Below are 24,782 nucleotides of genomic sequence, written 5' to 3' on the forward strand. Positions count from 1 at the left end.
CAAGGGAATAGATAGGATAAATGCGGGAAGGTTGTTTCCACTGGTCGGGGAAAGCAGAACTAGGTGGCATAGCCTCAAAATAAGGGGAGGTAGATTTAGGACGGAGTGTAGGAGGAGCTTCTTCACCCAAAGGGTTGTGAATCGCTGGAATTCCTTGCCCAGTGAAGCAGTTGAGGCTCCTTCTTTAAACGTTTTTAAGAAAAAGATAGATGCCTTTCTAAAGAATAAAGGGATTCGGGGATATGGTGTACGGGCCGGAGAGTGGAGCTGAGTCCACAAAGATCAGCCATGATCTCATTAAATGGCGGAGCAGGCTCGAGGGGCCAGATGGCCTACTCCTGTTCCTAGTTCTTATGTTCTTATGTTCTGAAATTTACCCCTTTGTTGTACAGGGCTGCCTTCGCGCTATTAAATTCTACTGGCACTTGGCCAGGTCTGTCCCAATGTCCTGGTAGATTCTGGTCAGGTGCCCTTCCCATTTGCAGGCCCTTGTCTGCCAGCCCAGTTCAGGATTCTGGGCCTCCAGCTGCCTCTCTGCCTTGTCCAGGGCTACCTGCCACCTTGGCCGCTGCCCTCATGTCGGCCTTGATGGCCTCTTTGAGTTCTTCCATCGTGAGGAACTCCCTCCACCCACCCACAGTCGAGGGGGAGCTCCGCGCGTGACCTGGGGGTCCCTCTCTGTCGGGTCTAGCTGGGTCCTCGTCACCTCGTGCATTCGCCATATCCTCTGCTCACTTCTCCAGGCTTTTGTTGCCTGTCTCCTCCTTTCGGACCTTGGAGCTGCTACTGCTTGGCGTTGCTCATTCTGCTGTTGTTGGTAGAGGGTGAGGGTATGTTTTTTCCCGATTCTGGCAGGCTATTTTCAGGAGGAGAGCCATCTTTCATGCGAGTGCTCAGCATCCCTGTCACCGGAAGTCACCCCAAAGATGTGAGTTGGATTGGCCATGCTAAATTGCCCCTTAATGTCCAAAGATTAGGTGGGGTTATGGGGATCGGGAGGGGGTGTGGACCTAGGTAGGGTGCTCTTTTGTAGGATCAGTGCAGACCCGATGAGCTGAATGACCTTCTTCTGCACTTCAGTGGGGGGGGGCGTCTACCAGTCCCAGTGTTGTGAATGGGAAATCCCGTTGACAGCACCGCTCACAACCCGGAAACCCGTGCGCCGGCATGGAACTGGAATTTCCCACTGGAGTGAACAGCTGATAAATCCCACTCCTACCTAAGTCCACACCCCCTCCCAATCCCCGTACCCCACCTAATCTTTGGACATTAAGGGGCAATTTAGCATGGCCAATCCAACTCACATTCTATGATTATATGATACACTGTCAAATCTGGTGGACAGACTCTTTTGGGTTAGGGTCAACCTGCTCCAAAGTGGCCCCTGTATATAAATAAGGGAAAAAATGGCTGTGCCAGAAACTCTGCCTCCTACACCTGACCTAAGTTAACCCTGTTAACCTAAGTTCATCAGAAGTGCGCAGTGGGGCTTTGAACACCATTGTGGGGCATTGTCAAATGGTGGAACCTAAAACCCCCTTACTGTTGAGGGAAAGGCTTTGAATGAGATGATTAGGAGGATTTTTTCTCTGGTGCACATCCATGAGCCGATTCTGCAGGCTGCCACTCAGCACAGTCTCCACCCTCAGCACCGGACTCATTATGAGAATTTCCATGCCTGTTCTTATAATGGGGGTAGAACCAAAGCAGGAGGAAGAGGAAATGAATAAAGCCACGCCCAATGGACAGAAGACTAGCTGGAAGATTCCCTTCACAAGAGTCTATAGGTCATTCTGCTCACTCTATCAGATATCGGAGGAGGTCTCCTTAAGGCTAGTGGTTCATTCAGACGGAATTGCATAAACGATTGCAAACATTCTCTCCGAAAAACGAGCATTTCAGAACACTGAGCCAAATATCACAATATGGCCTTGCTTTTTTAAGTGTTTCTTACTATCATTGTGCCCATTCCTGTGCTGTTCTAAACCTCTCTTGGGGGTTTGCTGAGGTGACACATAGAGCAGAGGATACTGTTTGTTTGCACTGGTAATATGAGCCTTTGGTCTCAGTGCTTCTGAAATCTCGCAAGGACACTGGTAAGTTGCCTTGCTACTGCAACTCCACGTGTAAATTCAGCCTGCACCTTGGAATCCAGGAGAGCAGATATCTGAGGGGCTGTTGCTGCAAACCACTACCGATTTATATTAGCCAAACTCACAAACTGTGGGCAAGGTCAGTGCTCCCCGCCTAACATTGCATTCAGACCGTGTTCCAATGGAGCAGTAGCGCCATCGCAATTTTGGGCCCCTTAACATTTGCCTTTTCTCCTCCCCTCTCCTGAGGATGCTGACTCTTGATGGGGTGCAGATGCAAAGTGCCTAATGGTTCTCCAATATTCCGGCAAGTGGCCACACTTCACATGTGTGCTGAAACACCCAGAGCGGGATTTATCAGCTGTTCACTCCAGTGGGAAATTCCAGTCCCATGCCGGTGCACGAGTTTCCGGGCTGTGAGCAGTGCTGACAACAGGATTTCCCATTCACAACACCGGGACTGGTAGATCCCGCCAGCGGGCCACCTCCCCCACTGAAAAACATGTGGCGAGGTGGTCGGTATATCCCACCCAACATGTCAGCAGCAGGGCCATCAGAGCAAATCCCCATCATGTCTTCACATGCAGTCCCCATACATATCCTTCCTTCTGGATGTGCTCCGGAAACAGTGGCAAATGTTTTGCCTCACGAGCTTACGGGTGCTGTTGCTAAGCATCAGGCCCTTGGCTGTTATCAACCAACTCAGCACCAATTTTATTTTTTTATTTATTCGTTCACGGGATGTGGGCATTGCTGCCTCGGCCAACATTTATTGCCCATCCCTAATTGCCCTCGAGAGGATTGTGGATGGGCCGTCTTCTCGAACTGCTGCTCATGTGGTGTAGGTACACCCACAGTGCTGTTAGAGTCGGAGTTCCAGGTTCTTGACCCAGCGACAGTGAAGGATCGACGATCAAATATCAAGTCAAGATGGTGAGTGACTTGGAGAGGAACTTGCAAGATGGTGGTGTTCCCATGCATTTACTACCCTTGGCCTTCGAGGTGGGAGAGCTCAGGAGTTTGGATGGTGCTGTTGCAGGATTGAACCTCTGCTTGATGCAGCTCAGCCAACCCAATGGGCCAGTTCTTGTTGAAACTAGAAATTCGGAGACCTTTTGATCCAGTGAATAGGGAAAGACTGCACTGGCAGAAGGTTTTGTAATTTTGGGGGAGATAGTGGTAATCCAGAGACCTATTTTAATGCTCTGGAGATATGGCTTCAAATCCCACCATGGCAGCTGGTGTGAAAATCCAGCCAATTCTATAAAGTAGCTGGGAGGCTCAGGGCGAATTGCCGCTTGTGCAGAGCCAGTTCTAAGATTAGCATTTCATGGTCCATCTCTTTTTGTTTTTAAATACGCTTATTGAACTTTTACATAATAAAATAACAAACAACCAACGAGAACTCAAGAGTGCAAAAAATTACAAGCAAATATGAAACAAAAACAGATAGACATAGAACATTACAGCGCAGTACAGGCCCTTCGGCCCTCGATGTTGCACCGACCTGTGAAACCACTCTAAAGCCCATCTACACTATTCCCTTATCGTCCATATGTCTATCCAATGACCATTTGAATGCCCTTAGTGTTGGCGAGTCCACTACTGTTGCAGGCAGGGCATTCCAAGCCCTTACTACTCTCTGAGTAAAGAACCTACCTCTGACATCTGTCTTATATCTATCTCCCCTCAACTTAAAGCTATGTCCCCTCGTGCTAGACATCACCATCCGAGGAAGAAAGCTCTCACTGTCCACCCTATCCAATCCTCTGATCATCTTGTATGCCTCAATTAAGTCACCTCTTAACCTTCTCTCTAACGAAAACAGCCTCAAGTCCCTCAGCCTTTCCTCATAAGATCTTCCCTCCATACCAGGCAACATTCTGGTAAATCTCCTCTGCACCCTTTCCAATGCTTCCACATCCTTCCTATAATGCGGCGACCAGAATTGCACGCAATATTCCAAATGCGGCCGCACCAGAGTTTTGTACAACTGCAACATGACCTCACGGCTCCGAAACTCAATCCCTCTACCAATAAAAGCTAACACACCGTACGCCTTAACAACCCTCTCAACCTGGGTGGCAACTTTCAGGGATCTATGTACATGGACACCGAGATCTCTCTGCTCATCCACACTGCCAAGAATCTTACCATTAGCCCAGTACTGTGTCTTCCTGTTATTCCTTCCAAAATTAATCACCTCACACTTTTCTGCATTAAACTCCATTTGCCACCTCTCAGCCCAGCGCTGCAGCTTATCTATGTCCCTCTGTAACTTGTAACATCCTTCCGCACTGTCCACAACTCCACCGACTTTAGTGTCATCTGCAAATTTACTCACCCATCCTTCTACGCCCGCCTCCAGGTCATTTATAAAAATGACAAACAGCAGTGGCCCCAAAACACATCCTTGTGGTACACCACTAGTAACTGGACTCCAGTCTGAACATTTCCCATCAACCACCACCCTTTATCTTCTTCCAGCTAGCCAATTTCTGATCCAAACTGCTAAATCACCCTGAATCCCATGCCTCCGTATTTTGTGCAGTAGCCTACCGTGGGGAACCTTTACTGAAATCCATATACACCACATCAACTGCTTTACCCTCATCCACCTGTTTGGTCACCTTCTCAAAGAACTCAACAAGGTTTGTGAGGCACGACCTACCCTTCACAAAACCGTATTATCTATCTCTAATCAAATTATTCCTTTCCAGGTGATTATACATCTTATCTCTTATAAACCTTTCCAAGATTTTGCCCACAACAGAAGTAAGGCTCACTGATCTATAGTTACCGGGGTTGTCTCTACTCCCCTTCTTGAACAAGGGGGCAACATTTGCTATCCTCCAGTCTTCTGGCACTATTCCTGTAGACAAAGATGACTTAAAGATCAAAGCCAAAGGCTCAGCAATCTCCTCCCTAGCTTCCCAGAGAATCCTAGGATAAATCCCATCCGGCCCAGGGGACTTATCTATTTTCACACTTTCCAGAACTTCTAACACCTCCTCCTTATGAACCTCAAGCCCTTCTAGTCTAGTAGCCTGAATCTCAGTATTCGCCTTGACAACATTGTCTTTTTCCTATGTGAATACTGACGAAAAATATTCATTTAGCACCTCTCATATCTCCTCGAACTCCAAGCACAACTTCCCACTTTACTGAACTTCCCAGTCCTTGACTGGCCCTACTCTTACCCTTGTCATTCGTTTATTCCTGACATACCTATAGAAAGCTTGATCCTACCTGCCAAAGACTTCTCATGTCCCCTCCTGGCTCTTCTTAGCTCTCTCTTTAAGTCCTTCCTAGCTAACTTGTAACTCTCGAGCACCCTAACTGAACCTTCACGTCTCATCTTTACATAAGCCTCCTTCTTCCTCTTGACAAGTATTTTGACTGCTTTAGTAAACCACGGTTCCCTTGCTCGACCACTTCCTCCCTGCCTGACAGGCACATACTTATCAAGGACACGCAGTAGCTGTTCCTTGAACAAGCACCACATTTCCATTGTGCCCATCCCCTGCAGTTTTCCTCTCCATCCGATGCATCCTAAGTCTTGCCTCATTGCATCATAATTGCCTTTCCCCCAGATATAACTCTTGCCCTGCGGTCTATACCTATCCCTTTCCATCACTAAAGTAAACGTAATCGAATTGTGGTCACTATCACCAAAGTGCTCACCTACCTCCAAATCTAACACCTGTCCTGGTTCATTACCCAGTACCAAATCCAATATGGCCTCGCCTCTCATTGGCCTATCTACATACTGTGTCAGGAAACCCTCCTGCACACATTGGACAAAAACGGACCCATCTAAGGTACTCGAACTATAGCGTTTCCAGTCAATATTTGGGAAGTTAAAGTCCCCCATAACAACTACCCTGTTGCTTTCGCTCCTCTCCAGAATCATCTTTGCAATCCTTTCCTCTACATCTCTGGAACTTTTCGGAGGCCTATAGAAAACCCCTAACAGGGTTACCTCTCCTTTCCTGTTTCTAACCTCAGCCCATACTACCTCAGTAGATGAGTCGTCATCAAACGTCCTTTCTGCCACCGTAATACTGTCCTTGACTAACAATGCCACCCCTCCCCCTCTTTTACCACCTTCCCTGAGCTTACTGAAATATCTAAACCCCGGCACCTGCAACAACCATTCCTATCCCTGCTCTATCCATGTCTCCGTAATGGCCACAACATCGAAGTCCCAGGTACCAACCCATGCCGCTAGTTCACCCACCTTATTCCGGATGCTCCTGGCATTGAAAAAGACACACTTTAAACCACCTTCCTGCCTGCCGGTACACTCCTGCAACTTTAACTTAAATTCGATAACTAAACTCCCTAACAGCTAACGGTGTCCAGATGCTTAAAAAAGGAAATAAATGGCTGCTCTGTCAGGTAGAACCTCTCCACTGATTCCCTGATGGTGAATTTGATTTTCTCTAAGTGTAGGAATGAAATTAAGTTGCCCAGCCAGGCTGAGACACTGGACCGAATGGGAGACCTCCAACCAAGCGATATTCGCCTCCAGGCTATCAGTGAGGCCAAAGGCGACAACGTCCGCCTCGACCCCAGAGTGGAATGCCAGTGAATCTGAAACCCCAAATATGACTACTAGTGGACATAAGTTTAAATCCACCTGGATTATTTCCAACATAGTGCTAAAAAAGGAAGCGCACAAGCTGGCGAGTTTGGGGCAGAACCAAAGCATATGCATATGGTTATCTGGGGCAAGCGAACAGAAATCACATCTGTCCTCAACATTTAGAAAAGATCGACTCGTCCTTGCCTTGGTCAAGTGTAACACCTTGAACTGAATAAGGCTCAACCAGGCACTGAATTAGGCTCAACTGGGCCCAGAATTAGGCTCAATTGGGCCCTCATGGTTCATTTCTCCATCCCTAAATGTGTTGGCTGATTCCCACATTAATGACAGTGTTAACACTCTGTTATTTTTCCAGGAAGATTTGACCCGCAGGGAATCTAAACCTCCTTTGCCACGATTCAGTGGACTGAAGGTAAAGTCCATTGTACAGCAGGTATAGTGGTGTGTTTCTCAACCGCTGCAGCGCCGAGAAATGTCCCGCTATCCAACAACACTTTGCTGGGTTTTCTTTGGCCTCGGGGTGTTTCTCCCCAGCGAGGCAGAAAAGGATCCTCTCAGTTCGGGGTGCCATTTTGTCCGGCAGCCCCAGTCTTTGCACCCCCCCCTCCCCATTCAGACCCGCCCCATTTTTGACCCAATCACCCCCAACCTTGGGAGGCTTCCGGGAACCCCGCTAACCCCTCCTCTACTTGGCAAGGCTCCCTCCCTGGGCCTGAGCCCTAGCAATGCCAACCTAGCACCTGCGCACCCTGCCAGTGCCACCCGGGCACTCTGCTAGAGAGCCCAGGTGGCATTGCCAGGCTGGCAATGCCAAGGTGCCTGCATGCCAAGGGGAGTGCCAGGGTACCACCTGCCCCATCCCCAAGGGGTCTCCCATGGCCTGGGAGACCTCCCCCGCCCCCAGGCGCCATTAATCCTGGTCCACGTTTGTCAGGACCAGTACTAAACAACTAAACAGTAATTTAAATATTCAGTTCTGGATCTCGCTCAGCGAGGTCAAGACCCAAATCACGCTGGGCACAGCGATTCGGGTGACTCGCGATTGGCCCACTGCCCAGCGCAGAGCCCAACCTGAGGCTCGTGCGCAATTCATATGGATCCATGCTGGGTGCAACGGGGTCACTGAATCGCGTCCTTATTGTCGAGGGAAAGCTGCTTTGTTGCAGTTGAATTATTTAGGGAGCAGGCAAATTCTATGTGAGTGAAATACTCATGTCAAGGTTTCAGCGTCGGACTATAAAGTTCTCTCTCCCCCCCCCCCCCCCCCCCCCACTCCTGAATTTTATTATTCATACATTGTCTCCAAATGGACCCTTGGGGTATTGAGTACTCTTTGCAACCTTTGGAGTGTGGAGATGTCTTATCAGCAATGGCTTCATGCAAAATTTTTCAGATGTTGAATATTTATAGATCATTCATTGTGTGACACTTTGCCATCTATATTTATTTTTTGACCTGCTATTGTGTAGACCACCAACGTCAAAAGTGCTTTGATGCTGCTTGGACATTGAATAAAGATTTATGCTCAGCCACTTCTGGCAAAAGCCAGAGGCGTGATAATGTATAAAGTTTTCCTAGGAAGCTAATGAGATAAATGTTGAAAATCAATCAGAGCACACTAGGCACAGCCTTGGAGCAGCATTCCATTCTATTAACCCTCCGGTTCTCTGTCTTGCCCTCTGAAAGGTGCTGAAAGGCCTCCACTTTCAGGTACTTCCACCAAACTCATTTTTTTGATGTTTCAACATGAAAGGAGACCTGAAAGCTCCTGATTGCCACAGAACCACAAAGCTCCACTTTCAAAAGGGGGGGGGGAAGATGAAGAACAATAGAATCATTGAATTGTATGGGGCAGAAGGAGGCCATTCGGCCCATTGTGCCTGTGTTAGCTTTATGAAAGAACCATCCAAATAGTTCCTCTCACTTGCACTGGTCTCCTTTCCAAGTATATGTCCAATTTCCCCCCTTGAAAATTACTATTGAATCAGCATTCACCACCCCATCAAGCAAGCACAGATTACAACATCACACTCATCCACCACCACCCCCGCCCCAGCCCTCTAGCCAATTAGCTTAAATTTATGTCCTCCAGTTTTTTATTCTTTCATGGAATGTGGGCTTCACTGGCAAGGCCTGCATTTGTTACCCATCCCTAATTGCTCTTGAATTAAATGTGTTGCTAGGCAAATTCAGAGGGCAATTAGAAGTCAACCACTTTACTATGGACCTGGAGGCACATGTAGACCAGGCTGGGTTAGGATGGCCGATTTCCTTCTCTTTAGTGAACCAGATGGGTCACCGTTATTGAGACTGGCTTTATCGTCCAGATTTATTAATTAAACTCAAATTCCACCATCTGCCATGGGCGGCACGCGGTAGCATAGTGGTTAGCACAGTTGCTTCACAGTTACAGGATCCCAGGTTCGATTCCCGGCTTGGGTCGCTGTCTGTGCGGTCTCTGCACATTCTCCGCGTGTCTGCGTGGGTTTCCTCCGGGTGCTCCGGTTTCCACCCACAGTCCAAAGATGTGCAGGTTAGGTGGATTGGCCATGCTACATTGCCCTTAGTATCCAAAAAAGGTTAGGTGGTGTTACTGGGTTACTGGGATAGGGGGAAGGCGTGGTCTTGGGTAGGGTGCTCTTTCCAGGGGCCGGTGCAGACACGATGGGCCGAATGGCTTCCTTCTGCACTGTAAATTCTAAGATTTACTCCATCAAAATGTCTCATAGTTTGGAACACCTCCATTAAATTTCCACTAAGCCATCTCTGCTCTGAGGAGAACAATCCCAGCTTCTCTCGTCATTCCACGTCATTCCCACATCCTGTGTGTCATTTTGGGAAATCTCCTTTACAGCCTCTCCAAGGTCTTAAAAAAAGGGAGGAAAATGAGGGGCGAAACAATCCTGTGTCTCAATTTATGAAGCTTTTGATGCATTTCTGAACAGATTACAGTTGAAAATCCCAGAGTATTTTTGTACATGGTGCGAAGTTGGATCTTCACCTGAAGCGCACAACCAAGGTGCACACTTTGACTGAGACCGAGATAGGGTTACAAAGCAGCAAGCTGCATCTGTCACCAGGGATTTCTCAGTGGCATTAAATGTGCTCTGGTTCCATCCTCTGCACAGTTCTCCTTTCATGGCCTTAAGGCCTGTTCGATTAGTCAGGGCATTTGTATAATCCTTTGTTCTAATGGTCCATCTTAAAGATCTCTAGCAGCTCCAAATTTGCAGATACAAGAAGTGAAAATGGGCTTTGACATCTGAAAAATAGATTGTGTGATAGATGGAAATACTGATTCAAACATGCCAATAACTTGATCGCTTAAGAAGTATTGATCGTGATACATGTATTAATCAATATTTATTGATGTATATTATCAAAAGATGATGAAACAATTCTTAATTGACAGATGACAGATAAATGTATTTAGATCGATACGATAGGTAGTAATGAATAACTGATATGTGATTTGCAGAGGATATTTTTCCTGATTAGCCAACACAGCGAGAGCAGTATATTAATCCATTTGGAAACATATGAATATTAATAGATGATTGATTAACCTGACAGATGATTAATACGTCGCTATGCTGAACAATCTGTCTTGCTGAGCATTAATAGGCTGACAAATGGTTGACAGCTGTTATCAGGTTAGTGCACTCATCGGTCCTCAGAGCAGGACGAGATAAGAAATGTTTTTTTTTCTGCTCCTGTCCCACAGGTATGCGGATACTGGTGACATTACTGCTGGACACTTTGCCTATGTTAGGCAACGTACTTCTCCTCTGTTTCTTCGTCTTCTTTATTTTTGGCATTGTCGGGGTGCAGCTTTGGGCAGGCCTGCTGCGAAACAGGTGCTTTCTCGAAGAAAACTTTACAATGTGAGTATGCCGCGTCTCAAAACCTGGTCGGATTGATCAAGTGCACAATTTTTTTTTTTAAAAAGAAAGACCATTATCCAAGCCTGTAACTGCTAATGTGCATTTAACTGGATCCATAACAGTCAGAGAGGTTAATACTAATTCACAGCAACTACCAGCAGCAATCCCTCCCCACCCCACCCCCGCCCCGCCCCCTGCCCCCCATGTGCCACCATGCACCCCATTTATATTGTTTTGAGGAAAACTAAACAAAATAAATTATCAAATTGATGGAAAATGTAAAAGGCATGCACCCCATTTATAGGCATGCTAATACCTATCACCCATTTATCGGTGTATTTGCCATAAAACTGTAAAAATGGAATTAATAAGACATTAACAACGTCGTAAACCTGATGCTAGCACCTATTGTCACAGTGGTTCACATGGATGGGAATGCGAGCTCATATACATAGCTAGTACCAACTCCACCAGCACCATTGCTCATTCCTTTGCCCTCTGAGATTGCTCGTGTCCCCGAAGAGTCCAGTTCACAAGGAGGGAATTCTCAGCTGGCAATTTCCCACAGACTGGATGATGGCCACATAATCTGTTTCAGTGGCATTAGTTGAAGGGTGCATATTGGCCAGCAAGCCAGGGACAACATGTCCCCTGCTATTTTGAAATTGTGGCATCTTTCGCATCCACCCAAGATGGCAGATGGTGCCTCGGTGTAACATCTCATCCAAAAGCGGGCACCTCCAACTGAACAGCACTCCCTCAGTACTGCAGTGGAGCAGATGATGTGCTCAACCCTCTAGAGTGAGACTTGAACCCATGACCCTCACTTGGGTGGGGGGGGGGGGGGGGGGGGGGGGGGATGGGAATGCTACCGGCTACAGGATACCCAACATAATACTTCAGGAGAGGGCAAAAATTGAGGTATTGGAGGGAAGAGGGAGGAAATATGCTGTGATGCCAATGAAACATGACCAGGGCCAGCAGTGAAAACTTTGCTTCCCTCTTCTCTCTGTAGATTGCCTGCAGGGGATGTAGAGCTTTATATTCATGTAGACAGCTCGACTGTCCCCAGCTTCTTTTAAAATATTCAAAAGTCCATTCATTAGCGATTCAACTTAATTAAAAAGCAATTAAAATCACAATTGTTTGAATATTTTGATTAACTCGATAGGGGAAGGCAGGCTGCAATGAAGCGAAGATTTGCAGCGTTTAATATAATGAGTCCGTTTTCTGGATTGTCACCTCTGGGGACCAGCATTTCAGTCCAATAATGAATACGAAGATAAAACCCATTTGCAGGTTCTCTGGAGTGTCCCCTCTCTCTCATTGTTAATTCGAATAGCCCCAACTGATTCTCAATTCTCGCTGTCAGTACAAAGAACAAAAAGTACAGCACAGGAACAGGCCCTTCGGCCCTCCAAGCCTGCGCCAACCATGCTGCCCGACTAAACTAAAATCTTCTACACAGTCTGGGGTCAACACTGTTAAAATTAAAGGAGGTAGACTTGCATTTATATATCACCTTTCACGTCATATAAAAGCACATTACGCCCCACTTTTAAAGTATAGTCACCATAGGAAATGCGACAAATAAATTGACACAGCAAGCTCCCACAGACAGTGGTTAGCACTACTGCCTCACGGCGCCGAGGGCCCGGGTTCGATCCCGGCCCGGGTCACTGTCCAAGTGGAGTTTGCGTGGGTCTCACTCCCACAACCCAAAGATGTGCAGGGTAGGTGAATTGGCCACAGGTACTCTAAATTGTTCAAATAAAAGCTCCCACAAATCGCAACGTGATGATAACCAGGTCATCTGCTTTTGTAATTTTGAGGGACAAGTTTTGTCGGGGACACCAGGGTGAACTCCCCTGTTCTTCTTGAAATTGTGCGCTGGGATCTTTTACATCGAACTGAGACAACCTTGGTTCAGCAACTCTTTTGAAATAGGGCATCTCCGACAGTGCAGTACTCCCTCTGTACTGCACTGCAGCACCAGTAACAGATTTTGTACTCAATTAGAGTAGAACTACAGACTACAAACCCATGACCTTCTATCTCAGGCACAAGAGAGTTACCATGTAGCCAAGGATGGCAAGCTAAGCAATCTGTAAATTGGGTTGCCAATTTCATTCCATTTTGCACTACTGGCATGGACCAATTTAACCCTTGTATTTTTATCCTCCCTACAATTATCTTCCCTTCCCAACTAAGGATATTAACTTGTTATTGTCTAGATAGGGTAGATGCAAGAAGGATGTTCCCGATGGTGAGGGTGCCCAGAACCAGGGATCACAGTCTGAGGATACGGGGTAGACCATTTAGGACAAAGATGAGGAGACATTTCTTCACCCAGAGAGTGGTCAGCCTGTGGAATTTGTCACCACAGAAAGTAGTTGAAGCCAAAATATTGTGGTTGCGATTGAACCAAAACGTTTCGAAGTGTGGTTATCAGGGGGAACTGCCACAAGCTCCCCAATGCTCGGCCTGGCGAGACCGTCATCGCTAGAAAACGTTAATTGATCTACTTAATGAAGCCCCATGAGCTTCACGCCGCAAATCATGGTTAGCCAACTGATTCACTGACACTGCACTCGCCAGTCTCCTGTGAACAAGTGACAGCAGCACTTCAACCACTCCTGCACAGCTAATTCCACTCTGCTCACAGCCATGTCGCCACGGAGACATGCCCCCACACTTTGGCGATGCCGACCTTGGACGACTGTTGGACGTGATGGAGGCCAGACGGGATACCATGTTCCCCCAGGGATCCAGGAGGGTCAGCCACAGGACGGCCACTGCTGCCTGAGAGGAAGTGGCAGTGGCTGTCAGCTCGGCGAGCGTGACCAGCATCAAGTGTCACAAGCAGGCTGCCTCCACCTCTGATGTGCATCCTGGGGAAATACCTATACACAGCGGTAGAGCGCGGAAGGCTAAATACTTCAAGGATCACTGACAGGCACTGGGGTAGAGAAGGGGAATGAGAGGGCAGAGGGTAAATGGAGTATAATTGGGGTAGGGGGTAAGGTTGGTGCAGGGGAAAGGTAGAGGTGCCTGGGAGGGGTGAGCACCATCAGGAGTGTGTTGGGGACGCTTTTGTTCACCATTAAAGTCTCTTGGCCTCGATCAGTATGATCCTTTGTACTTTGTTCAGCCCTATTTCTGTGGTCATGGGGATCCTGGGCTCCAGAAACCCCCTCCCTTGCACACTCTGTGCAGGTGATGGTTGTGAGCGAGCACTCAGCAGACAGGCACGGTCAGACTATGGCATGAATGAGGACCTCCAGCGTTCAGCTCTGTGAGTTATCATCACCCCTTTGCCGCGACTGTGACCCGCTGTCAGTGCCGATACAGTCATATCACCCTGGAGTGATGTGATACATACCCTGGGAGGGTGGGAATGGGGTGGGGCTATTGCAGAGGGATGGGGGGAGGGGGCAGGGGTGAGAGGGGGAATGACTGACGAAGCCACGTCTTACATGAAGCAGGCGAGGAAGAGGGCCTCCCTGGTGGCTCTCTGGGCTTGCCGGAGCCTCACCGCTACCGCCTGTCATTCATCCTCCGGCTGGTCCTGCAGGTCCTCCCCGGGTTCGTCTTCCAGCCCCTCCTGGTCTGGCACCTCCCCATCCTCCTCCTCGGAGGTGGCCACATATTCCTCCTCCTCTAACACTTGGCCCCGCTGCTGTGCCAGGTTGTGGAGGATACAGTAGACCACCACAAAGCGGACAAACCCCCGGGGGGTGTACTGCAGGGCACCACCAGAGCAGTCAAAGCATCGGAACTGCATTTTGAGGTGTCTATGCACCACTCAATCACAGCTCAGGTGGCTGCATGGACCTCATTCTATTGGCTCTCTGCATCAGCCTCCAGCCTCAGAACTGGCGTCATTAGCCAGGTCCTCAGTGGGTGCCCCTTATCCCCCAAGAGCCAACTGGCCATCCTGGCGTGGTCCTCGAAGAGACGGGGGATGTCTGACTGCCCCAGGATGTAGCTGTCGTGCACACTCCCTGGGAAGCGTGCACACACGCGCATGATCTTCATGTGGTCACACACGAGCTAGATGTTCAGGGAGTGGAACCCCTTCCTGTTGATGTGGCACATTCCCAGACAGCCTGATGAGTGCAAGGCAACACGCTTGTCATCTATTACCCCCTGGACCGGGGGTATCCCGGTGATGGTGAACAATCCTGCCGTCTGGGCATCTTGTTGGGCCTAGTCTGTGTCAACGTTTATATAGTTCTCTGCCCGGGAAACAGAGCATCCATGACCTCACAGATGCATTGTGGGCTGTAGCTTGTGATATGCCACACAAGTCCCTGCTCTAGCACTGGAATGATCCTGAGGTGTAGAAGTGCAGGGTTGCGGTGACCTTGACGGGGAGTGAGTATCCACCTCCTTCACATGGTACCAAGTCCGTGAGGACATGGCTCAGGTGCCGCACTGTCCCCTTGTTGAGCTGAGCCTCCTGCAGCACATGCTGTCTGTCATCTGTTCGAAAAACCAGCAATACCTGAACACCTTGGGCTGTCGCTGGCCTCCCCCTCTGGGTCCCTCCCTGGCCTGATGGGCGGCCGGATCCTCAGGCTGTAGGGTGGGGCCCTGCACTTGGGCTGCCGCCTCGAGTCTCTGTCGACACTGCTGCCGCCATCTTCGCTGACGTCTGGCTGCCCAGCCTGCCAGCAGCACCTCTATGACAGCTTCCGTGGCGTCCAAGATATCATCCATACCATGTAATACCTGGAAGGAATTAGGAGAGGGTGTGAGACTGACAATCAGTGGTACTCCCCACCCCAGGACCGTCCAGTACCCTACTGCTTCTCCCCCTCCAACACGCTCTGCCCAGGCACCCCCTGTTCACTGGACCCCACACTCTGTACATAACGTTACCTGGACAGGCACTGTTCCCCTCCCTGGTGCACACACCCAGCCTCTGGTCGCGGAGATGTCCCCGGTGCTGGGCCCAGCCCCTGGCTGTTCAGATGTTGGCCGCTATGCCCGTGGTGTTGCTTTCTGCAGTGTTCAGGCACAGTGCCCAGGCATCATGGTCTGATTGGGAGTGTGGTGGAGGGAGATTCAATCAAGGTATTCAAACGGTAATTAGACTGTTCTCTGAAAAGGGAGAATGTGCAGGGTGATTAAGGGAAGGTCTTAAAACGACACCAGGTGAATCACTCATTTGGAGAGCTGGTGCCGTCACGACGGGCTGAATGGCCTCCTTTTGCACTGTAACAAATCTCAGATAGAGAAAGAAAACCTTTACGCTGGGATGGTGTTTACACCTTCATCCTGAAGCACTGGAGGACATTGTAACACCCTTAACTATAGCCGGCTGTGGTCAGCTGACTCAACTCAGTCCAAGATTTAGACCTTGAGCCTTCTTTACCTTTGTGGCTCACTAACGCATCGAGGAAATGCACGTGTTTTATTTTTTTTAATGTTCTCACTTTGCCAAGTGCTCTTTATAATCTCCCACCTCCAGCACAGGCACACCCCCAGTGAGAGTCACCACTGTGAAACATATGTGCGGTGTAAAACATGGATCATTAGAGAACATTTCCTACTTAGATCAGGATTATACACTTCCCAGATTTTGGATAATGGGAGAATTAGGAAGTAATTTGAGGCAATAGAATTCTGTGCAGGACTCAGAGGTACCTTTGGTAAAGGTTTGGGTTTATCTGGACTCGTCTAATGAAGTTGTAAAAATGTCTTTAATTAAATAGTTCAGAAATGAATAAATTTCACACTATTATTTATAGTGTCATTACAGCGCAAAATTATCCCATTTGGCACAATCTGTTGGAGCAGACGATTACTGTCCTCCTTTCCCTCAAAACATCTACAGACTTGGATTCCTCTGATGGGGTTCTAGACTGTTAGTCTTAAAATAGTTCCTGAAGTATCACCTGATTATTTTTTATTGTCCTCCAATGGGGTGGAGGAGTTCCTCTCATTGTTACAATACTGGACCAGACCCCCAATTTATATCAGGAAACCGGGAGAAACCCCAACAATGTTTCAATTTGTAAACTGTGAGGAAAGGATGCCTCACCTGTCAGTGATTCAACTGACAAATTGGGATTTTTGCTTTAAAACAAAACTTTATTAGTACAACAGGATTAACCCCATTAAACTCCAAGGAAAAACAACTTTTCAATTAACAGTTCTTAAAAAATAAAGAAAGGTATTTGAGCTTACTTCCCATCTACTTCTAAACTTTCAATTTGATTGCTAAACTTTCAATTCAGCAAAATTCACACACAGGTCAAATGGCACATATTAATAAAGCTAATACTCAGTGGCTTACAGATTTACTCCCAAAGTTCTTGAAGAGAAGCTTTCAAAAGTCAGTCTGAGAAGCACAACCTCTTTCCCTCAGTACCCAGAACAGAACTCTAAAATAAAAATAAAAACAGACACAGGGCAGGGCTGAAAATGAAACTTTTTTAAAAACCAGCCCCTTCCATGAGTGACACAGCCTGATTAGTTGGTAACCCCTTAATCACAGCTTTACCAGACTGGATACTCTAACCTAAGTTATTTTAGTGGCATTGCTGCAACTGATATAAATACATAATGCAATGTATTAAAACATTTCCTTCAGTCACCACACCCTGTTGAGCAAAGGGTTATTCTTGCAGGAAAAAGATTTGAAGATACACAGGTTCAGTGTTTGATCAGCTACCACTCAGTGGACAGCACTCACACCTCTAAGGCAGAAGGTTGGAGGTTCGAGCATCACCCTAGAGACTAGGTTTATAATCCAGGCTTGCATTCATAGCAATATTAAGGAAGTGCTGCACTGTCGGAGGTGCTGTTTTAGAGATGAGACAAGAAGCTCTCTCAGGTGAATGTAAAGATCCCAAAATACCGAGAGGAGCAGGGTAGTCACCCCAGTGTCCTGGCCAATATTTATTCCTCAATATCACCAAAAAAGATTATCTGGTCAGTTATCTCACTGGTGTCTGCTGGACCTTGCAGTGCTCAAATATTAACTGTCATGTCTCCCTACATTAGAGCAATGACTACACTTCAAAATCACTTATTTGGTTACAATAATATTTGGAACATCTTGAGGATGAGAAAGGTTCTATATAAGTGCAAGTTCTTTCTTTCTACTGACACTGACCATTGTTAACTTTTTCCCGATGCTTCCCCTCTCCTGAAGATGTAAACACTTGCTGATAACTTCCCAGCACATCATCCAAGGACATTCTTCATGGATGAGTTTGCAGTACATGTTGACACCTGTTATCTATGGAGAAGAATCACAGTTGAGCTTGATTCGGCCCTTACATGATGCCCATATGTTCATTTTGCAGGAAGAATCATGATGTAGATATCCCGGAGTGCATACACTGACTGATTTCTCCCTTCCGACCCAGTTGGAAGGCAGTTTTAGTGCCCAGATCATCAGCCCAGTTCAGATCAAGTAATTAAGGGCATACCAGGGAGCACTGGAACCTTCCTTGCCTGTGCAATTGTGTTCCAAACTGGTCAGTGAATTCACCAATTAATAGGCCAACGTTTCACACCCACAAATACATATAATGAGTTTCTGCTTTCCAGTTGAATCTTCGTGGTGAAGTGAGGCTGTGTGACACAGGAAGGAAGATAAAATTATGAGCAAAGACATCCCAAACTACTCACAGGCATCGTCTTCAGAGCAGAGAGGCTTGAGGGGTGTCGCCTTGGCAGTGGGTGGTTACCTGGCAACTATGTATGCAAGGGAGGTTAGGGAAGAAAAATATCTTTCCAAGATGAAGAGGAAAAGGTACTGTAAACCGGGATACAATAACACCGGTTTGCAACTAAGTAGGTTAGTGCAGTGCAGATGCAAAGCCAAATGGTGTCTCTAGGAGCACTTTGCCATTGTCATGCATGGCTTTTCAGTTACTCGAGCTATCTAATTCTTGTCCTCCAGTCCTCTGGATCGAGTGCTAACCAGCTCCCTTGCAGTGCTTCTTCCGGCCACTGCAGTGCTGTGCCTAGAGGGACTGGAGAGCTGCCAGCCAATCTGATTAGATGGGCCCTTTCCTATTTTTAAAACTGTTGTGAGCACTAAAACAGAACATTGCTTGGTGCAATGGGCATAATTCAAAGCCAAGCCTCAAGTTGTACCCACCACCACCTAAAGCTATGTTTATGAGCTTTCAATGAGAAAGCCAAAGACCCTTCAGAGCTGTCAGTGACCCACCATTTGACAAAACATGTGTGGACTGGACCGGAGTTAGACAGGGAGGACTGGGAGATAATTTCACAAGTTAAGAATAGACAGGTAGTGATTTTCTGTGCAGAGTGACGAAACATAGGCCTGAATTTTCAGGATGGTGAGGGAATCTGAAGGGTCGGCGGGAACACAGCCCCACTATCTCCAGCAGCTGCGATGCCATATCATGCTCTAAAGAGCATTAATCGTTGATTGGCAAAAGGTGGGACCACTGCCCCTCACTCGAGAGGACGCTCCCGCCTTGGAGAGCTGCGGGCCAATCAGATAGGCTGTCAGCTCTCTAACCCCTCCAGGCACAGCATTACAGTGGCTGGAAGAGGCACTGCAAGGAGCTGCTTGACATGAGATCCCGGGAACTGGAGGATAAGGTGAGTGGTAGCAGCACTGGGATGGGTAGGGTAGGAAACGTTGCGGTCAGGGGAGGTGGGGTGGTCAACCTCCAACTATATTTACGCTTTCCCTCTCTAAACTCATCTGCCCGCTAACCTAAAAATTAAGGCTGGGTGGGAAATGTCTTTAAGTGGTCACTTGAGGGCCTCAATAGGGGCAAGGGCAGGCTCTATCCCCACCACCCCTAAGGCTCTGCCCACCCCAGCATAAAAACCTCTGACCAGGTTGGGGTGGGCAAGAATCCGGAGGGAATCCGTCCATGCAATTTCATACTCTCGCGCCTAAGAATCGCTGGTGGTGGGAGTGTAAAATACTTGCCATAGAGCTACCTAGACTCTACAGCATAGTATTCTGCTCAACCAGACATTTCTGGTGTTTATGCTCTGCACAACCTCCTCCCGTCCTATTTCACCCAATCCGATCAGCCATCCTTCTGTTGTCTTCTCCCTCATGTACCTAATTAACGTCCTCTTAAAGACATTCATCTCAGCTACTCCTTGTAGTAACAAGTTCCACATGATCTGTGGGCTCCAGATTTTATTGTTATTTCTAGGCCTTTAACCTGTTTGTGATTGAAGTCCTATGTGAAAGAGGTGTAGACAGTCCTTGTACAGTGACAGACCACTGCATCACGCAGTTATCAGGAATGTTGCCTTATCACAAATACAGAACAAGGTTCCTGCAAAATGTTTCTGTCAGATCATTTCACCCAGGCCTTTGAAACTCGAATGGGACAGCTCCCCATTGAGTCCGAAACCCAACTGAGGGGGTGGGGGGAGAAGACCTATCATGTCTCTGTGGTGAAGCATTGCAATAATTTCATGCATTTTAAAATGAAATTGCAATTTAAAATAAAATGAAATGAATTGCACTGGTGAGAAATCGATAAAACAGGCCCTGTTTTTTATTGGGAAAACATTCCCTTTTAATTTTAACTGGACTGCTTTCTCCCGGTGCAGTTTTTTCCTAACTTGAGGAAAATTGATGGAAAATGTATGTTTGCTCACATGCCCGTTTTTCAAACCCCAATCGCAAGTCATAAGCGAGATGATAGGAACCAGAAAAGTCCAACAGTCCATCTATCTGGCTTAATGCCACACACTGGAACCCCCTGAGACCACTTTCCCACCCCAGTGTCAAGCCTGTTTCTCTCTAATTCTGTTGCTTTCCTCTTTTGTTTTTCAAAGACCTGTCTCTCAAGAGTTGGATCGATATTATCACACAGAAAATGATGATGAGAACCCCTTCATATGCTCCCTCCTGAAGGATAATGGGATGCGCTACTGCCGCAGTGTGCCCCAAAGACGAGTGAATAACATAGAATGTACCCTCGACGATACAAGTTACTACCTGTTACTGAGTAACAGCACAGACAATACCAGCTGTATAAACTGGAATCAATACTATACCCAGTGCCAGCCTGCAGATCACAACCCATTCAAAGGAGCCATCAACTTTGATAACATCGCATATGCATGGATAGCAATATTTCAGGTATGTTGAGTTTTCCTCCCTCCATTAGGCCTCCACTTTTACTGTCAGTCAGGCTGGGAGGCTCCATTAATCTATTTCCAGTCAATTCATCGAGACTGGATTCATTTTAACAAGCAAAGAACGATTTGCATTTATATAGCACCTTGAACATTCCAGGGCAATTTACACCCAATGAAGTACATTTTATGGAGAAAACACTGCAACTGATTTGCAGCTCCCACAAGCAACAATGAGATAAATGACCAGTTAAATATTTTTTTTTAGTGAGCACCTTAGAGGTCAGTTTAATGTCTCACCTGAAAGACAGACCATCCAACACTGCAGCAATTCCTCTATAATGCACTGGAGTGTCAGCTTAGACTTTTGTGCTCATGTCTACGAAGGGACAGGAGGCTTCGACTGATGGCCTGCTGACTAAAAGGCAATAATGCTACCACTGATCCACACGCAGCTTTTCCCTTATTGGTGTAGTTTGATTTCCAAATTATATTTCAAGAATGTAATTATACTTGATTGCTGTCAATTTTAGTATGCTGATGGACACAAACATTAAGTATGAAGCTGACACTTCCATTTCGAAGATAGTGCACCTGTTCATTCACTGATCTTTGGCTCTTCAGAAAAGGGTATCTGGAGGCAGCAGTCCTGAGTAGACGGCATAAATTAATTTGATTAGGAGCAAGCGTAGTCCATAGCCTATTCCGCCATTCAGCATGGTCACGGCAGGTCTTTTGCCTCAACTCCACTTTCCCACCTGCTCATCAGATCCCTTGAGACACCGAAGATCTATCTATCTCAACCTTGAATATATTCAGAGATGAGGCATGCACAGCCCCATTAAGGTAAAGAATTCCAAAGATTCAGAATCCTCTGAGTAAATCCATAGAAGAATCTATAGAATCCCTACAGTACAGAAAGAGACCATTTGGCCCATCGTGTGCAGCAACCTTCGGAAAGCATTCTACCCAGGCCCAAACCCCCGCCCCATCCCCATAGCCCCGCGCATTGATTATGGCCAATCCACCTAACCTGCACACCTCTGGGCACTAAGGGGCAATTTTAGCATTGGCAATCCACCTAACCTGCACATATTTGAACTGTGAGAGGAAACCATAGCATTCGGAGGAAACCCACACAGACACGGGAAGAACTTGGAAACTCCACACAGTCACCCAAGGCCGGAATCGAACCTGGGTCCCTAGAACTGTGAGGCAGCAGTGCTAACCACTGTGCCAGTTAAGAAACTTCCTAAATGATCGATCCCTTATCCTGAGACTGTGTTTTAAATTCTCCAGTCAAGAGATACAACCTCCTGGTGTCCACCCTGTCAAGCCCCTTCGGTTCTTATATATTTGAATGAGATCATCTCTCATTATTCTAAATTCTAAAAAGCGTAGGCCCAGTTTACTCAGTGTCTCATTATTGAGCAAGCCCCCCCCCCCTCATCCCCCTGGTCCCCGTTCCCGAAAACCAATCTAGTAAACCTCCACTATTCTGCATCTAATGTAAGTACTAAAATATTGAGACCAGAACTGCACACACTGTTCCAAGGGCAGTTCACCAAAGGCCGATATAATTACAGCAAGGCTTCTTCATCCTTCTACTCCAATGCCCTTGCAATAAAAAAAATACCATTTGCCTTCCAATTTTTGATGTACCTATATGCTAGCATGCTGTGTTCCTTGTATGAATATACTGAGATTTCTCTGAAGATCAACATTTAAAAGCCTTTTTAAAAATAAAATCTGCTTTTCTGTTCTTTCTACCAAAGTGAATAATGTCACATTTCCCCATTCTACCACTTTGTTACCCACTCACTTAACCTTTCGGCATCTCTTTGTAATCTCATTGCATCCCCCTCACAGTTTACAATCCCACATAGATTTCTAACTTCAGAAAACTTTGATGCACGGCTTAAATAGTGGAGGTCCTTGCACTGATCCTTGTGGTACTCCACTAGTTACAGTTTGTCAACATGAAATTGGGCTTGGGGAGGTGATAGAGGGAATGGGGGCGATGGAATTGGGACCTGATGGATTCCCAGTGGAATTTTATAAGAAGTTCTCTGGGTTACTGGGGCCGCTCCTGGTTAAGGCTTTCAACGAGTCCAAGGAGCTGGGAGTACTCACCCACAGGCATCAATTTCTCTCATCCTGAAGCGTGACAAGGATCCGGAGAGCTGTGGATCCTACAGGCCAATCTCCCTCTTGAATGTAGATGCCAAATTATTGGCAAAGATCCTGGTCACTCGAATAGAGGATTGTGTCCCGGAGATAATTGGGAAGGATCAGATGGGATTTGTAAAGGGCAGGCACCTGACATCCAACATTAGACGGCTTCTTAATGTAATTATGATGCCAGCGGAGGGGCGCAAGGCTGAGGTGGTAATTGCCATGGATGCGGAGAAGGCTTTCAACCGAGTGGAGTGGAAGTATCTATGGGATATTTTAGGCAGGTTTGGGTTTGGGCAGAGATTTGTGGAGTGGGTCAGGCTACTGTACCAGGCCCCGGTAAGAACTAACCGAGTTCGGTCAGAATACTTTAGTCTTTGTCGGGGGACAAGGCATGGATGCCCGCTCTCCCCATTATTGTTTGCCATGGCCATAGAACCCTTAGCAATGGCTCTGAGAGCAGCGAATACCTGGAGGGGTATAGTGAGGGGAGGGGTGGAACACAGGGTCTCTCTCTATGTGGACAATTTGCTGCTTTATATCACGGACCCGGTTGGGGGGGGGGGGGATGACCAAACTAATGGAGGTATTAGGAGAATTTGGGCGATTTTCAGGCTATAAGTTAAATATGGGAAAGAGTGAGATGTTCGTGATTCAGGCACGGTGGCAGGAAAGGAGGCTGAAGGAGCTACCTTTTAAAGTGGTTGGAAAGAGTTTTAGGTATCTGGGGATTCAAGTGGCCAAGGATTGGGAGCAGCTTCACAAGTTAAATTTGGGCAAAGCAGTGGATCAAATGAGAAGGGATTTTTGTAGATGGGACATGCTCCCACTGATGCTGGCGGGGAGGGGTCAGACGGTAAAGATGACTGTCCTTCCGAGACTGCTTTTCTGATTTCAGTGTCTAATGATTTTTGTCCCAAAGGCTTTATTCAGAAGTATGAATATGGCAATATCGAGGTTTATATGGGCGGGTAAAACCCCGAGACTAAAGAGGACACTCCTGGAACGGGCCCGCGGGAAAGGGGATTGGCTCTCCCGAGCTTAATTAACTATTACGGGCTGCCAACATATCAATGGTTAGGAAGTGGGTAGTGGGGGAGGGGTCGGTCTGGGAGCGGATGGAGGCAGTATCCTGCAAAGGTACGAGTCTGGAGGCTTTACTGATGGCGCCCCTGCCGTTCTCGCCGGCTCGGTACTCCACAGGTCCTGTGGTGGTGGCAGCCCTGAGGGTGTGGGGGCAATGGAGGCAGCATATGAGACTGGAGCGTCAGTGTGGTCACCGATCTGTGACAATCCCCGGTTTATCCCAGGGGGTCTGGATGGGGGCTTTATGGTATGGCAGCGGGCAGGGATTGAGAGGTTTGGGGATCTATTCATCCAGGAGGGCTTTCCGTCCTTGGAGACATTAGAGGAGAAGTTTGATTTGCCGGGTGGGAACAGGTTTCGGTATCTTCAAATGCAGGACTTTGTACGGAGACAGGTCCCAAGCTTTCCTCGCCTCCCCCCGAGGGGACTGCAGGATAAAGTGTTGTCAAAAACAGGGGTTGGAGGTGGGAAGGTCTTGGACATATATAGGGAATTGTTAGAGTGGGAAGGGGCCCCTATCAGAGAGGTAAAGAGGAAGTGGGAAGAGGACCTAGGAGTGGAGCTGGAAACTGAACTGAGGGAAAAAGCCTTGAAAAGAGTGAATGCATCCTCGTCCTGTGCTAGACTTAGCTTGATTCAGTTCAAAGTAGTCCACAGGGCCCACATGACGTAGCTTGGGTGAGTGAGTAGGTTCTTTGAAGAGGTGGAGGACAGATGTGGGTGGTGAGGGGGTAGCCCTGCCAACCATGTTCATATGTTTTGGGCATGTCCGAAACTGAGGGAATTCTGGCAGGGTTTTTCAGATGTTATGTCAGAAGTCCTGGACGA

General features: G+C 47.4%; 1 protein-coding gene across 3 annotated transcripts in view; it reads left to right on the forward strand.

The window, feature by feature from the left end:
• cacna1g (calcium channel, voltage-dependent, T type, alpha 1G subunit) overlaps nt 1-24,782 on the forward strand; it is a 541,990-nt gene that overhangs the window by 112,938 nt on the left and 404,270 nt on the right. For all 3 annotated transcript variants that reach the window (XM_072483051.1, XM_072483052.1, XM_072483053.1), the window contains exons 4-5: nt 10,427-10,586; nt 20,391-20,697. In XM_072483051.1, coding sequence (XP_072339152.1) covers nt 10,427-10,586; nt 20,391-20,697 — 467 coding nt within the window. The remainder of the gene's footprint in view (nt 1-10,426; nt 10,587-20,390; nt 20,698-24,782) is intronic.

This window comes from Scyliorhinus torazame, chromosome 18, assembly GCF_047496885.1.
Source record: "Scyliorhinus torazame isolate Kashiwa2021f chromosome 18, sScyTor2.1, whole genome shotgun sequence".
In the NCBI taxonomy this organism is placed as follows: Eukaryota; Metazoa; Chordata; class Chondrichthyes; order Carcharhiniformes; family Scyliorhinidae; genus Scyliorhinus; species Scyliorhinus torazame.